The sequence below is a fragment of the Zootoca vivipara genome, chromosome 8, assembly GCF_963506605.1.
Source record: "Zootoca vivipara chromosome 8, rZooViv1.1, whole genome shotgun sequence".
In the NCBI taxonomy this organism is placed as follows: Eukaryota; Metazoa; Chordata; class Lepidosauria; order Squamata; family Lacertidae; genus Zootoca; species Zootoca vivipara.
In genome coordinates, this window is record NC_083283.1 from 67,967,151 (window position 1) to 67,983,075 (window position 15,925).

At 45.4% G+C, this 15,925-nt stretch overlaps 1 protein-coding gene across 3 annotated transcripts in view; it reads left to right on the forward strand.

Annotated features, from left to right (window-relative positions):
• Positions 1–13,169, forward strand: part of DROSHA (drosha ribonuclease III) — an 80,902-nt gene extending 67,733 nt beyond the window's left edge. Inside the window, exons 28-32 of one of the 3 annotated variants that reach the window (XM_035125176.2) lie at positions 1,809–1,891; positions 2,105–2,208; positions 5,831–5,923; positions 6,769–6,815; positions 11,854–13,169. In XM_035125176.2, the coding sequence (XP_034981067.2) occupies positions 1,809–1,891; positions 2,105–2,208; positions 5,831–5,923; positions 6,769–6,815; positions 11,854–11,984 (458 nt within the window). In that variant the 3' untranslated portion in view covers positions 11,985–13,169. The other 2 variants (XM_035125178.2, XM_035125179.2) reach the window with 2 other exon arrangements.
• Positions 13,170–15,925: the final 2,756 nt, after the last annotated feature.

Here is a 15,925-nt window from a genome sequence, read left to right on the forward strand (position 1 = left end):
CTTCAGAATGCTTCATTAATTTGTGCAGATGTTGACAACTCAGTGACTCAGTTTTCAGCTCTTGTCAAGGAGAGGTTACTGGCAGAGCTCAGGATTTGCTCTTCGGTGACCTTGTACTAGAGAAGGGATTGCCAACCTGGCGTCCTCCACATTTTCTAGAATACAACACCAATCAGCTTCTGCCGGGATTAGCAATGGCCATGGATGATGGGTTTTGTAGTCCTGCAACATCTGGGGGGCACCAGATTGTCTATTATATCATCATCATCATCATCATCATCATCATCATATTATTATTATTATTATTATTATTATTATTATTATTATTATACCAACTGTGGTGAACTGCATGGCTGGAGGGAGGGAAGGAAGGAATTGCTTAGAGGAGCAATTGCTTTTAAGGAGCAATCAGGATCTGTCCGGTTAAAACATTTAGTGGGTCTGGGATTAAGGAAGAGAGTGAATGGGGTTCTTAGGAGTAAGTCGAGGAGATGAGGTCTCCTGTTTCATAAAAAAGAGGGCATTGTTGTTGTTGTTATTGTTATTATTGGTTTCTATTGATTTATTGGTCCTGTTTTGTTGCCTGTATATGATATTCTGTTTTTTTAATGTTGTATTTTTATATATCCCGTAAGGTGCCCAGAGTGCCTGGGGAAACCCAGCCAGATGGGTGGGAAATAAATAAAAAAATAGATAAACAACAACAACAACAACAACAACAACAACAACAACGAACAAAAAGAAGTTCATACCATAATGCTTCATTAACCAAGAAACGTAGCTTGATATTTATTTGCTTTCCATTTTTCATGAATGAAACTCACGACATGGTTAATTCTAGTCTGGTCTCGCAGGGGATTTATGTTTTGAGAGCTTGAAGCAAAGGGGGGCAGAGTGGACACATGTAAATCGGGGGACAATGTTGTTCTTGGTGAGACCATGCAACGACCATCTTCTCAATTGTACGAAGGACGCCCTTAGCGTAATGCAACTTTAAAGGGTCTTAAGGAGGGAGAGGCTGTTGGGACTGTGACCTCCTTCACATAACCAATTCCTGATTTAGCAAGCCAGCATGTGGAGGGGGTGCATCCTGCTCTGAGCGTCAGATGTGCTTATTCGTCGACCGCAGACTTATCAACGTGGCCGCGTGTCTTCATCCCACATTAAATGGAAGCTGTACGTTTGCAGATTAGACACTGCTATGAGATTGCTCCACAATGACCAGCCCACACCTCCCACTTTGGAATTAAAAGCAAGAGACACTTTTGTGGAGCTATAACCCTTAGGAACCTTTCCCCCAAATGAGGTCAATTGACCCTCGCAGCCGTGGAAGTGGCTAGAAGAAGCACACCCTCTGCAACATGACCTCCCTAAGCCTTTTATGTGCTTCTGGACTGGGCTGAGTTCCTTCCGCTCGTCCCCAAACATGCAATTTCACAGACTGAATTCCATTCCACCTGCGTTATTTGATGATACAGACGATCGGTGGTCCCACCCCTCTGTTATTTCATTTTCTTTTCCCTTTTTGAGACACTCACCTTTCGGGTGCCCTCTGTGCTTGGGACCTTATCACACCTCCTAACTCTTTGTTAAATTTTTCACCTTGTTTCCAAGGCGGTCAAAAACTGTGTTCGCCAAGCCACCTTTCCCCCCCTTAAGATGCATTCAATCAGCTGAGCCACCCGGTTCCTTAGCTCAGAGATATTTGCCGCGAGAGACCTCGAGAGCACCAGAGATTCTCTGCAAGTGTAAACTCTTTTTACCCAGCGAATAACATTACTCGTATGTTTGGTTTTTCTCCCCTCCAGCCTTTATCGCTGCTCTGTACATAGACAAGGACTTAGAATACGTCCACACCTTTATGAACGTCTGCTTTTTTCCACGACTAAAGGTAGGAGTTTTGCACGCTACGCAGCAACAAATCTGGATTTGCCACCGAGTCCCATCTTTATGATAATTAAAACCTCTGTTCTGTTGCATGCACGTACTTTGGTATAAACTTAAAAACAACACTAACTTCGGACAAAACTCCTGTTTTTAATCCTGTTTCCAGCCTGTCCCTGCTCCTCTCATAGGAGCCTGCTGTTATTTCTCTACATTATAGGAATTCATTTTAAACCAGGACTGGAACGATCCCAAATCCCAGCTCCAACAATGCTGCTTAACTCTCCGAACTGAAGGGAAGGAGCCGGACATCCCTCTCTATAAGTAAGAAGCCTTTCTCCTCCTTCCTGGCGTAAACTAATTATAACTTCGTGAGCCGGTCTCTCATTTTCAGCTCCACGCTTGGCATTCATTTTTGTCTCCATTTCCATATGACTCGGATTAAGCACCCTCTGCCTTTTGTTTAAAGAAGGGATTAGTTTGCCGTTTCCCCTTTTCGATCTCGAACTCGGCTTCAAGCGCCGCAAATGTAGTCAAGAGACCCGCTGCGTGTGGAAGATGGGATGGCTCTAAATTCAGTGGGTGGCTGATAATTTGATCCTCGCCGATAAGTTCGCATTCGCCCACCCACAAAATAGTTTCAGTGCCTCAGTTCGCAAGTCAGGGGGTGGGAACTGCAACTTTAAGCAGACTCTGTCACTCCTGCAAGTGTTACTCTCCGGAGTCATTTGGGATCGGTAGCAGAGTTGCTGCTTGTCTGCAAAGAGCATGATGTTTGATGGAGTGGGCAGACTTCAGGCTTGCAGGATCGGCTTTGTTGGGTGTTGTTGTTTTTTAACTCAGTCCCTGAGATCCTTCAACTAGAAGTTGTGCAAAAGACATACACTTCATATTAAAGAATTCAGAGCCCAGGAATAGAGATGTCTGAGAGAGAGAGAGAGAGAGAGAGAGAGAGAGAGAGAGAGAGAGAGAGAGAGAGAGAGAATGATCATAGAATCGTAGAGTTGGAAGGGACCCTTGCAGATCATCTAGTCCAGTGTTGGCCAAACGTGGCCCTCCAGCTGTTTTTGGACTACAACTCCCATCATCCCCAGCTAATAGGACCAGTGGTCAGGGATGATGGGAATTGTAGTCCCAAAACAGCTGGAGGGCCACGTTTGGCCAACACTGGACTAGATGATCTGCAAGGGTCCCTTCCAACTCTACGATTCTATGGCCAACACTGATCTAGCCCAACCCCCTGCAATGCAGGAATATGCAGGGATCGAACCTGCAACCTTGGCATTATTGCGCCACGCTCTAACCAACGGAGCTCTCCAGCTTAATGGAAGAAAGCACACAGGCCTCTCCAAAGATCCACTCACGGCCACCTCCATCTTTCTTCATTTCGACAGTTTAATTTAGTGGGGTGCAAGGAGCTATTTTGCTGCTGTTTAGTTGTCGGAATCCGCAGGGATCTCCAGATCTACCTTCTGCCTGCTGCTGGTGCAGAGCGCCCGTAGTGGTGGGCAAGAGGAATATTCTGGCACAGGGCAAAGAGGGCCAGAGTGCAGCAGGTATTCATCTCTCGGTGGACTCAGGGAGGCAGTGTGAACCCTCCCCTTTTCCAGCTCGTTCTCCGTTTCTGCCGTTCTTGAGCTGAAGCAGGATGAGAATGGAGAAGCTCCTGATGCCAGAGCATTCGCACAGAGGCAGGGAGGACGTGCTTGCCAGGGTGGGCCACTCAGAAAGATGCATTGCAATGTGCACATCCCTTACAGAAGGATTCCTGACAGGGAGGACCAGGGCATTCAGAGCTTTTGCCTTCACTTCTTGTGCCTTGACTTCTTCCCACAGATGTGAATGATCTACAGACCTTCACCTGGGGGGGGGGGCAGAACAACCTTCCCAAAATCTGGTGTCCTCCAGACATTTTGGACCACAACCTCCATTATCTCCAGGCAGCATGGCCCATAGCCAGAGATGTAATCATAAATATCTGGGGAGCCCCATGTTGGAAAAGGCTGGGGGGTGGGGAAGGGAGCCTTCGAGGACAGCATTAGAGTGTGCCCTAAGCTGCTCTGAGCCCCTGCCTATGTTGGTTAAAAGAATGGATTACATTGGATAATGCAGACATCCTGGACCTAGAAGGCCATGATTTAAAATTTTACTGGTATGCATGTCTGTGGTATGGGAAGGCGACAATTTAGAAAAGTTTTACAAACCATATTTGAAGGAAGAATTTGTACAGAGTTTGGGAGGAACATACAAATCTGCTGGAAAGGAAGACACCTTTGTGGCTATCTCCTACTGAGGCTATTACAGTAAAGAGAATTAATATGGACAGACAGTGGGCAACTTACAGGGAATTGCTATACTTTACAGAGGGGGAACCTAAACTGGAATTAATGGAAAGTGTAAGGAGCCATGTTACAGACTGGCTACAATATCATCAGTTCCATGAAATATTTAAAATAGACTGGAAAACTGGGTTTTTTGGAGCAAAGCTCACAATTTGAAAAAGAACTCTTACAAATTAAAGAAAAACTTCCATCTAAAATGTTATTAGACTGGGAAGCAAAAGACGAGCTTGTCGAAGTCTCCATGACACACTGGGCAATAGATATAGGACACATAGAATCATAGAGTTGGAAGAGACCACAAGGGCAATCCAGTCCAACCCCCTGCCAAGCAGGAAACACCATCAAAGCATTCCTCCAAAGACCTCCAAAGAAGGAGACTCCACCACACTCCTTGGCAGCAAATTCCACTGCCGATCAGCTCTTACTGTCAGGAAGTTCTTCCTAATGTTTAGGTGGAATCTTCTTTCTTGTAGTTTGAATCCATTGCTCTGTGTCTGCTTCTCTAGAGCAACCTTTCTCCCTCCTCTATATGACATCCTTTTATATATTTGAATAAAATATAGATTTTAATCTCTGGGGGGGTGGGGGGGGGCGGGCTTCAGAAAAGTGATCTGAAATTTTTACAGCATGTTATTCCTTGAAGGAGAACTACCTGAAAATGATTTACAGATGCAGATGGCCTCTAACTCCGAGTAGACTTGCTAAGATGTATAAGACTGAATCAGATAAGTGTTGGAGATGCAATGAGATGGGTGATTCCATCTTTTGACGATCCATCTGAGAACTGTCCCACCCTTTAAGTTGTATCATTTCCTCCTGGACTCTGTTTTGTGGCCACAGGAAAGAGACAGAAAATTGGGAACTGGCATGGATGGAAGGATTATTGCGAACTGTTTTTAATGTGTAGCTCAGTAATGAAACTTTGACATTCAAATGGTCTAGCGCCTCTCTTGCAACGGATCGTCTTGTTTTTTGGCAGGTGGAAAGAATTTAGAGATCCATAGGCAATTTGGGATGGGCTGTTTGGTTGACTTGAAACCACCATTTGTCTGTTTTCGCTGTAAAGCATTTCCTAAACGTACCTTAACCACTGATACCGCGTAGAACCAATACTCAGTGTGACATTGGAGATGGATCAGAGGGAGAGACGGGAAAGAGAAGCAAATTTATCGTTTGTTTGAGAACTCGTTTCTCATCTTAAAATGGCTGCAGATTTATATCAAACTCTTCTTCCAAAGGGAAAGCTGCCCAGTTAGTAGTGACAGATCCTGCAACTTTCCGTTACTGATGGGGCAATTTGCAGTAGTTGCCATTTAGAGCAACAGCATTTGTCACAGTACCTTATATTTCTATCCCGAAGATCTGAATTTGCCAAAAAGTGTAAATGCCTATAATTCTACACCAAGCATACATAAATACTTCACTTTTAAAGCAATGACGTGTTTGCAGTGCCTTGTAAAATAATCCATAAAGCGCTGTTCGTCTGCAATCCTGCGATTAATCTTTGCAAACATGGGACGTTTCTGTTAAGAGCCCTTAGTAAGTCCTGCTTTCAAAAGTGTGACCTTTTTGTTGTTGTTGTTACTGTCTTTCCTGGGACTTAGGACTCTGCAAACAGTTGGACCCTCTCATGCCAGGACATACACCGTAGCTGTTTATTTTAAAGGCGAACGAATAGGATGCGGTAAAGGACCAAGGTATGGTGAATTTTTGAATACACATTTATTTAAACAGGTGTTTTGAGAGCTGCAGGAAATCCCTTGGTGATGTAGATGGTGCTCCTTAAGAAAGTGAATGCTAGAATTCCCACTACTCCCATTTAAGTCTGTATGTGGCCAAAATAAGATGTTGCAGAGACCCTCTGTAGCTCCATGGCTAGAGTCCCAGATACAGAAGGCCTGGGTTCGAATTCTAGTTCAGCCATGGCCTTTCTGAGCAACCTTCAGACAGATTAGTCTCTCCCAGCCTGCGATTCCATTAATGGAAGAATAACAACACACTTTGTAGGTTTGTATTGAAGATGAATGAGAAAAGCATCTTAGAGACTGCACAGCGAGGGGGCCAGCTGCATGATAAATAAAATTTAAAGAGTTTCTCCCTCTCCATTGATCACCTCCTTGTCTGGACTGCACTGATTCTAAGAATAAGATAAAAATAATTCCTAATAAAATATTAGCGGGAAAGTGTTCTGTTTGCTGTAATACTGCCATCCATTTTTCTAGAGCTTGCCTGTTGGTTGGTTGGTTGGTTTTAAATTTAATATTTTCATTAAAACAATTCGCCGAAGAATTATGAAAGGGGAAGATCTTAGTGGTATTGATCTGAAGTTTTAAAAACAGCTTGCTGGAACGGGTTTGTGTGTGTGCCTGTGCATGAAGGGTTTTTATGGGAACAAGTGCCCAATGATTATTTGAAGAATTAGTCTCAGCAGAGCCATCAGAGTGTTGCTTCTCGGAAGCTGTAGTTTACCCCATAAATACATTTGCCATGATTTCTCCCCCTTTTCTCTCCTTTATTTTATTTTCTTTTTTTAAAAAAACAGCATTCAGCAAGCCGAGATGTGCGCAGCAATGGATGCCTTGGAAAAATGTAAGAGGCTTTCTTGGATTATTTCGTTCCGGGGGTTGGGGCAGGGAATGTGCAAGCGTTGCCTATGGTTGAGAGGGGGGGTGTACAGATAAAACAAGCAAATGAGAGTGGGGTCAGTACAAGCATCCCCATCAACCTCCCCCCCCCCAATTTCTTTTAGACGATTTTGAATTGAAAATTAGCTTACATAACACACACATTTGGATTAAATCAGAAGTGCTCCCCTCCCCACTGAGGCAGAGCCATTACACAAGTTTCCTGGCAAGTGGGTCTCAACAAGCTAGCCGTGGGAAATACTTTATTATTATTATAATGGCCAGGGCTTTTAAATTGCTCTACCATTAGACCACAGCGACAAGATTTTCTGGGCTAGAAGCAGATAGGGCTATGTGGCACCGTGTGAAATGAGAGATCGCATTTCCAGGTAGAGAATAAACCAGACTCTGTTATGACCCAACTTGGATAGCCAAGAAAGCATTGCAATCCTTTCTGTTGGGAATAATTCAGGCTGAAATTCCCAGGTGTCAAAAAAAGGTTATGTATGCTACTACTGCGGCCCGTGTTTTGTTAGCACAGAAATGGAAAACGAGCGAGGTCCCAACCAAAGAAGAATGGCAACTTAAGTTGGCAGAATATGCGCAGCTTGCAGACTTAACATATAGAATAAGAGAACAAGAAGAACATACGTTTAGAGAAGATTGGAAAACGTTTATTGGACATATGGGAAATAACTGTGTACAGCTGAAAACGCTGGCACCATTAGGATAAATTCAACAGTGTAAATAAATCTTGATGGATGTAATAATGGAATACTGAATGGTATAGTTTTTGGAAAATATGCAGGGATTTATGATATGCAAAATGAACCACGGAAAGAGAAGGGAAGTCATTGATATTGTAAGGATGTAAAAATGAGTACTTTAAATTATAAAACAGAAAATTGAATTAGATAGATGATAGATAGATAGATAGATAGATAGATAGATAGATAGATAGATAGATAGATAGATAGATATAGATAGATAGATGATAGCATTGCAATCTGTAAATCAGCTCTGTTTTTTTTAATGTGCACCTCAGACAGTCCAGATGTTCAAATATCCTGTTCCCTTACCTGGTCAATTGGACAAGAAAAAATGATAGGACATAAGAATAGACTGCTGGATCAGGCCAATGGCCCCTCCATCTAGTCCAGCATCTTGTTCTCACAGTGGCCAAACCAGATGTGTCCAAAAGCAGGACCCAAGTGCAAAAACAATCTGGCCACTTGTGATTCCCAGCAACTGACTTGCAGAGGCAGACTGCCTCAGACAGTAAGGTAAAAGATGAAGAAGGTAAAGGACCCCTGGGTGGTTAAGTCCAGTCAAAGGCAACTATGAGGTGCGGCGCTCATTTCACTTCATGCCAAGGGAGCCAGCATTTGTCCGCAGAAAGCTTTCCAGGTCATGTGGCCAGCATGACTAAACCGCTTCTGGCACAACAGAACACTGTGATGGAAACCAAAGCACATGGAAACACCATTTACCTTCCCACCACAGTGGTACCTATTTATCTACTTGCACTGGCGTGCTTTCGAACTGCTAGGTTGGCAGGAGCTGGGACAGAGCAACAGGAGCTCACCCCGTCATGGGGATTCAAACTGCCAACCTTCCGATCAGCAAGCCCAAGAGGCCCGGTGGTTTCCCTTGCTGACCCCCCCCCCTTTTTTTTTGGTCTGCCAAGAAGCTGCTAAAGAGTATTTTCACCCTCCATTAATTTGTCTAGTCCTCTTTTAAGGCCATCACAAGTTTGCAGCCATCGCTTCTTGTGGGAGCAAAATCCATTGTTTCACTATGCACTTTGCGAAGAGGTACTTTCTTTCGCCTGTCCTGAATTGTCTAATGTTGAGCTTCACCTGACGATGCCCAAGTTATAATGTTAGGAGAGAGAGAGGGGGGGGGAACACTTCTCCCAACGCACGCCACACAAAAATTTGCACACCCTCTGCCATGCCTCCTTTTGCCTGCCTTTCCTCTAAACTGAAAAGCCGCAATTGCTGAAAGCTTTCATCACGGAGGAGTTGCTGCGGCCCCTTGATCGTCTTGTTTGCCCTTTCCCAAACCTTTTCCTATATCCTTTTTGAAGCGAGGTGACCAGAACTGTACACATTATTCCAGATGTGGTCACACCGTGGAGTTGTATAATAGTGTTAAGAAACTTAGAGGGAGATGCCTTCTCGGCCACATGGAACGTCCTCCCATCAGATGTCAAGGAGATGGGTGGGGTAATAATAATAATGATAATAATAATAATAATAATATAATCATCTAGGCTATTCAAAAACCTATAATTAAACATATAGGAAATCTGTGTGGGTCACTTTTATTTTTCAAAATGCAGAGACGGTTCTTGCTTTCCCTCTCTGATATGGACATAAATTGAAAGGTTATTTGTGGTAAGGGGACCTTTAAGTCATGTAGTTTGGGTCTGAGCACATTGTGCTTTACACTCTTGGCCTTAAACAAATGTGGTGTCAGTTGCATGGGCTCAAGAAGAGATGTGGCAGTAAGCAAGTAAGCACAAAACTGGCCTTCAAGCGTTTGCTTTGAGCATATTTGCTCAAGGTAAAGTGATTTAGCGTGCAGTTTCAGCCTTGGAAATTCAGCAAAGTGATGGCAGCTTTTCCATTCTGTGTTCCTTTCTGTGTCTAGCCCTCTCTCCCTCTGTAAGCATAATCCCTCCGAAAAGTCACAATATTTCAGGCCTAGTTGGCGGGGAGTTGGTCAAGTGAAGTGCTGAGCTCTCTGGCCTTGGTCCAGCGAAGCACTTAAGCCCATGCTTAAATTCAGGCACACGAGTCATTCCACTGACATTCATGATCTAGGCATTGTGATTAAAATAAAGTCAGCGCTTTGCTAGATGGGGGCCAGAGCGCTCACCTTGCAGGATTGATTGCAAAACCCACAAGCTGCTGCCAAACAGGGGCTTAAATCTTTATGCTACAACCCCAGATAACTCTTAATCTCGTTGAAATCTCTGGCAAAAGTCACTGTACTTTTATCTATCAAGAGTTGAGCTCATCTGCTTACATCAGCCAAACAGTCAGTAGCCTTCAGCCGCTGTCTTGGAAGGATTAATATAATTTTTTTAAAAAAAAAAAAACAGGTGCATTTAAAACGTGCGCTCTTGAGAGAGGTCCGTTTTTACGGTATGATTTCTTTCCATTATTTCCTTTTTTGTACGAATACGGAGGACAACAGTGGCATGTGGGGTCTCGCCTCTCTGCCCCACGTGCAAGATTTTCACTTTCTGTGCTCCCCTGAATTATTTTGAGAGCCTCTGAAATATGGAAAGGAAGATGACAAAATAGCAGAAGGAGTGTTCCCTCCCCCATAGCAGAAGACCTCTGTCTAAAACCATCAGAGGTTCTTAAACCCACCGTGTGTGTCAGGACGGCTCAGATCTTACGAGGACGAGGGCTTTCAAGCGATTCTGGGGAAAACACAAGCGGGAGACTTCACCGAACTTTTGTCATCCATAAGTGGCACTTAGTCTGGTACATCAGATCTGCAAGAAGAGTACAAAAGGACCACACTTTGCACAAGAGTACCAAAGACTTAGCAGCTGGCGGCATCTTCCAGTCTTTTGAGGAGAGAGACCTGGGGAGGGGAGGGGAATGGAACCGCTTCTGCAAGAGGAGGTTGTTTGTTTATGGAGATGGCCTTGGGTTCAGAAGTGGCCGAGCCCTTCATTCAAGCCTCCTCCTCAGCCTCTTGCATCAGCTGTGTTTCCTATACAGTCCCCGAAAGCCTCATCTTCCCAAGGACACCAGCTGTTTCTGCGTCAGCACTAGCGAGTCAGTCACAAAGAGCAATTTCTCATCTGGCACCACATCGCTTTCGTCGGCGACCTTCCACCTGGCATCGCCACTACGGATGATGTGTTTGTCTACCTTATTCCGCACCGCTCTTGCCGAGCAGTATATATTAACTCCCGTTGGCTTCTCGATTGTATATATTGGTTTTTAAGAGCTCAACAGCTTTTTTTCCCGCCCCTCCCTGATGCCCATTATGGTGGTAATGGGGGAGATTATCTTGATTAGCACCAGATAGAGTCCTTCTTGTCCTTGATGAAAAATGATAGCTTCCCAAAGTACGGAGACTTTCCCAGCATAGTTCTGATCTCTTACAAATTTTTCATAAGGATACTCCATTTCCCCCCCCACTCGCCCCCCGCTAAAATGTTTCATGGTAGAGCCTCACAAATTGCTCAACAAGTACATTTGGGTAGCATATTCAAATGGAGGAATAAATAGCCAGTTTCTAATTGTTGATATTAAGTTTAAAATCTATATATGGAATTTGCCGTTAGCTCACCAGCGCCATCTAGGGGCACATTTGTATAATGCACTTAAAACGTTTACCGTACCGCTGTATGCTGAGTCCCTAGGCAAAGTCCTGTGTTTGTTAGGCCACTGGCTCCCAACCATTTTGGCACAACCAGCACACTTCTTTTAAATTTTTTATATATGGATGTTTGATGGTGGCCTATACAGTCATACCTTGGTTTCCGAACAGCTTAGTTCTTGAACGTTTTGGCTCCCGAACGCCGCAAACCCAGAAGTGAGTTTTCCGGTTTGCAAACTATTTTTGGAAGTTCGACGGGGCTTCCGCAGCTTCCAATTGGCTGCAGGAGCTTCCTGCAGTCAATCAAAAGCCACGCTCTAGTTTTTGAACATTTTGGAACTCAAATGGACTTCTGGAACAGATTCTGTTCGACTTCCAAGGTATTTGTAATGCTTAATAAAGGTTTGGCAAAGTACAATCTGTACTAGGCTGGGGAGAATGTTCCTAGCACCCTATTCATTCATTAAACTCTCTGGGAAGCCTTGGGTGAAGTCTCCTATTTCCACATCCCTGACAGAAATTTTGACCATGAGTGCGATAAGTAAACTTATTACCTGACCGTAGCTGGAAATGTTCCTTATCCTGCCTCGTGTAATAGAATAATGAACCCTTGGAATGCCTGGCCTTTATTGAAACATTTCTTCTCGTCTCAGATAACTTTCCTCAGATGGCCCATCAGAAACGATTCATTGAGCGGAAGTACAGGCAAGAGCTTAAAGAAATGAGGTGGGAAAGAGAGCATCAGGAAAGAGAGCTGGAGGAAGCGGACGACATCCGGAAATAAGTAAAGGCCATGGAAGCAAACGGTGGATTTGCCTGCTTAATAACTTTGATGTGGGCCTGTGGAGACGTAGCCTAGTTTCGCTTAAAGGATGAACGAAGTCTGCTCATTAAATCATGTTTAATGTTAATTGTTACTTTTTATATATAAAAAAGAAGAATGTGTTTTATTCCATTTTTAGCTAGTAAAGTTTTATTCACGAGGCTTAACGAAACAATTTCTTTTAACATTCTTTCTGAAGAATTGTGCTTTTATTTTCCATCTTGAGTTTGCGGAATAATAAAGTGTTTTATTTCAAAACGGGGAACCGTCTCCGAAAAAGGAAAAGCTTTGTGTTTGTCGTAGTCTTTAATCCTGGGAAATAATAAGGCAGAAATGAGATGCTGCTTCCCCCATCTCGCCTTGATCTCTGCCTGGGTTGTGGTACCACTGGAAAGACGTGGGTTAATCTGTGCTGGGGTTGGATCCAGGGAGATGAGATGATCTAGCTCAGAAATGTTTCCTCGGTACAGCTCCTGACAGCAGGATAAATGAGGAAAAGCGTCATTCACAAGAGATGAACCAAAACGCTGGGTTCCATAAACAGCGTCATCCATAAGTGAAATCTGAAAAAGAACAGTTTCTTATAATGTGCACAGTGTGCAGATTCTGCATCCTCTGTTCTGTATTTTCTTTAAGGTATTTCCACAATATATATACAGTTGTACCTTGAAAGTTGAAGGGATTCTGTTCCGGAAGTCCGTTTTACTTCCAAAACATTCAGAAACCAAAGCACAGCTTCTGATTGGCTGCAGGAGGCTCCTGCAGCCAATTGGAAGCCCCACCGGACATTCAGGTTCCAAAAATAGTTCGCAAACCAGAACACGTCACTTCCCGGTTTGCAGCGTCTGGGATCCAAGGTACGACTCTAATTTTATCTGTATGCTGCCTTTCCATAATTAAAATCAGATTGCTCCAACACTCAGCCCAAGGGCTGCATGCGGCCCTCGAGGCCTTTTCCAGTGGCCCTTGGCAACACCCCCCCCCAGCCCTCACACTGCCTTCCCAAAGCCAGGTAATCACTGAGTTTTGGGAAGGAGAGGTGAGGGCTCTGGCAGGGTCCTAGAGTCCTCCCACTGCCTTCCCAAAACCCAGTTCGCACTTTCCCAGGTTGAGGAAGGAGGTGGAACGGATTCTAGGACCCTGCCTGAGCCTTGTGCCTTCTTCCTAAAGCCTGGCACCTTGCTTACCTGGCTTATCCAGGGGAATTCAAAGTTTGGTCTTGCTTCTCCTCCCCACACACTGCAAGACAGGGTGCGGCCCACAGGTTCCATATTGAAGAGCTCTTGCTGCCGACTTGGTGTGAAAAGTTGGGCTGCCCTGGTTCAAACCATGCTCGAGACACCTGACAACATTAAAGAACACATAACGACAACAAAAGTAGTAATGAACTGCAAATACAACATCAAATGTTACACAGCCAAATGGAATCATTTCCACATAAACCAATCAAAAATGAAGGTGCCACAACATTGTCTTACATTGAACGTAACAGAGAGACACTGTGATCTGGGAAAGGAAATAATAATAATAATAATAATTTATTATTTATACCCCGCCCATCTGGCCGGGTTCCCCCAGCCACTCTGGGCGGCTTCCAAAAAAACAGAAATTGTGTAGCAAGTCCCTCCGATCAGTGAAATAATTGACACGTGACACAGAATTTAAGGGTTAAATTGGGTGGTTCAGGCCACAACTTTATTAATTATGCATGTTGAGCGGAATTGGCTTAGGCGTTGGAACCTATCAGACTAAATCCGACTCCAACCCGTGTGTTGAAGTCCGTGAGAAGTTAGCCACCAGAAGGAACCCGGCGATGCAGATCAACCGGAACTACTCCTGTGGCCACCGTACGGGGCGTGCCTTACGGCCCTGGCGACTCCCGGCTCTGGACCAAGCCTCGCCCCCGGAATCCTTTAACGGAATTACTTCTCCATATTTGGGCAGGCGATGACGCAATCTGCCCCTCCTCCATCTTATTGTTATGCAAATTTCCAACGCCTAACCGCCTAGCCTAAGTTGTGACGACATGCTACGAGGTAGGCAAAAAACCCATCATGGCTAGCCCAGTATGGGAAAAGTCCTACCCGGTCCACTGACTAACCAGGCAACCGACCAGGTCCGCAGCAGCGCCCCCTATTCTCTTTTTAAGGGGCGGGTGGGCGGGTGCTTCTGTTCCTCCGGCGAACTGGAACAAAGAGACGGAGTTCCGGCCGCGCGGGAGCTTTAAGGGCCGCGGCCCCGCCCCCTCGTCCCTATTGGACAGGGGCGCGGGTGACGCAGTAGGAGGCTTCCATTGCGTGGGGGCTGCAACTGCGGCCCCCACGCAATGGGCTCGTCGGGCTGCCCACAATTCCACCTCTGGCAAAAGCACGGAAGTGGCTTTGTGTAGCAAGTCCCTCCGATCAGTGAAATAATTGACACGTGACACAGAATTTAAGGGTTAAATTGGGTGGTTCAGGCCACAACTTTATTAATTATGCATGTTGAGCGGAATTGGCTTAGGCGTTGGAACCTATCAGACTAAATCCGACTCCAACCCGTGTGTTGAAGTCCGTGAGAAGTTAGCCACCAGAAGGAACCCGGCGATGCAGATCAACCGGAACTCCTCCTGTGGCCACCGTACGGGGCGTGCCTTACGGCCCTGGCGACTCCCGGCTCTGGACCAAGCCTCGCCCCCGGAATCCTTTAACGGAATTACTTCTCCATATTTGGGCAGGCGATGACGCAATCCGCCCCTCCTCCATCTTATTGTTATGCAAATTTCCAACGCCTAACCGCCACTCGAGCCCCCCCAGGCTCGCCGCCAATCCGCTCACATGTTATAATAACAAAATGGTTAAATTAGCGTAACCCTAATTAGTAGTTTAGTAGTCAGTTTATTATCGGATATCAAATCATTAATTAGTTATTGACCTAGAGGTGTGGCCCTACTCTCTTGTTCTCCTAATTAAAATCTACCTCATACAGGACATCTCTTATGCCAGCAATCACGTTCTGTAGCCAGGTGTCATTCCCGATAGAAGAAAGGTGCACGCCATCATCGCGATAGAGGGCTGCTTCACTTCGTTTCAAAGTGGGGTGCTGTATAACCCGGCCCTTCAATGATAACACTCTGCAGGCCACGAATGAGTTCAAGAGCCTCCTGGAATTGTTCAAGGCTTTTGGGCAACGTCCATCATGCCAACAGCGCCTCTCCAGCAAGGAGGACCACAGTATCGTCATCCTCGGAAAACTGTCCATCATAACATCAAAATCCTTGCATATATTTAACCTCAGGTCGACCGCATTGCGGTAAGCTAGGTCGTTTTCACCGAGCTGAACAATAAGAAAATCTGGGGGGCCAAGTGAAGCAGCCCGGGCTTGGATAATCGGTAGCAACTCGCTCCACAGCATGCCCCTTCTGGATATCCAGGACACCTCAACATTTCCTGGGAGGCCGAGGCCGCTTCCCAGACCAACTTCGATTGCCCTTCTCTGGGCCCAATGCACAATACTGTGCCCTGCTATCCAAACCCGGATGAAACGGTAACCTGAAAAATAGAGATGAAAAAAGGCCGGGGTCAGCACTGCTACCAGAATCGACCTACGTGCGAATGTACCTTTTGTAGGCGTTCGACTTCCACCTCCCCATCTCCTGGATCCTTTCTGATGACAAACCTAGGTGCATGGCAGAAGTAGCAGCGCCTATTCTAAAGGAATGGGCAGAAAACCCGGTGGGGTTGTACCCGCAAGATGCAATGGCTTTGCGAAGTACCCTGGTAAATTGCTGACGGGTAAGCCTAGCACCATCATGGTGAATGAGTAATGGGCCGGGTCCCGTCGGCCGGAGGTAAAGATAACGTCTGGTGTCCTTCACTGGACAAGGGCCCGCAGCGCGTGTTGCCGGGAGGCGAATGGTAGTG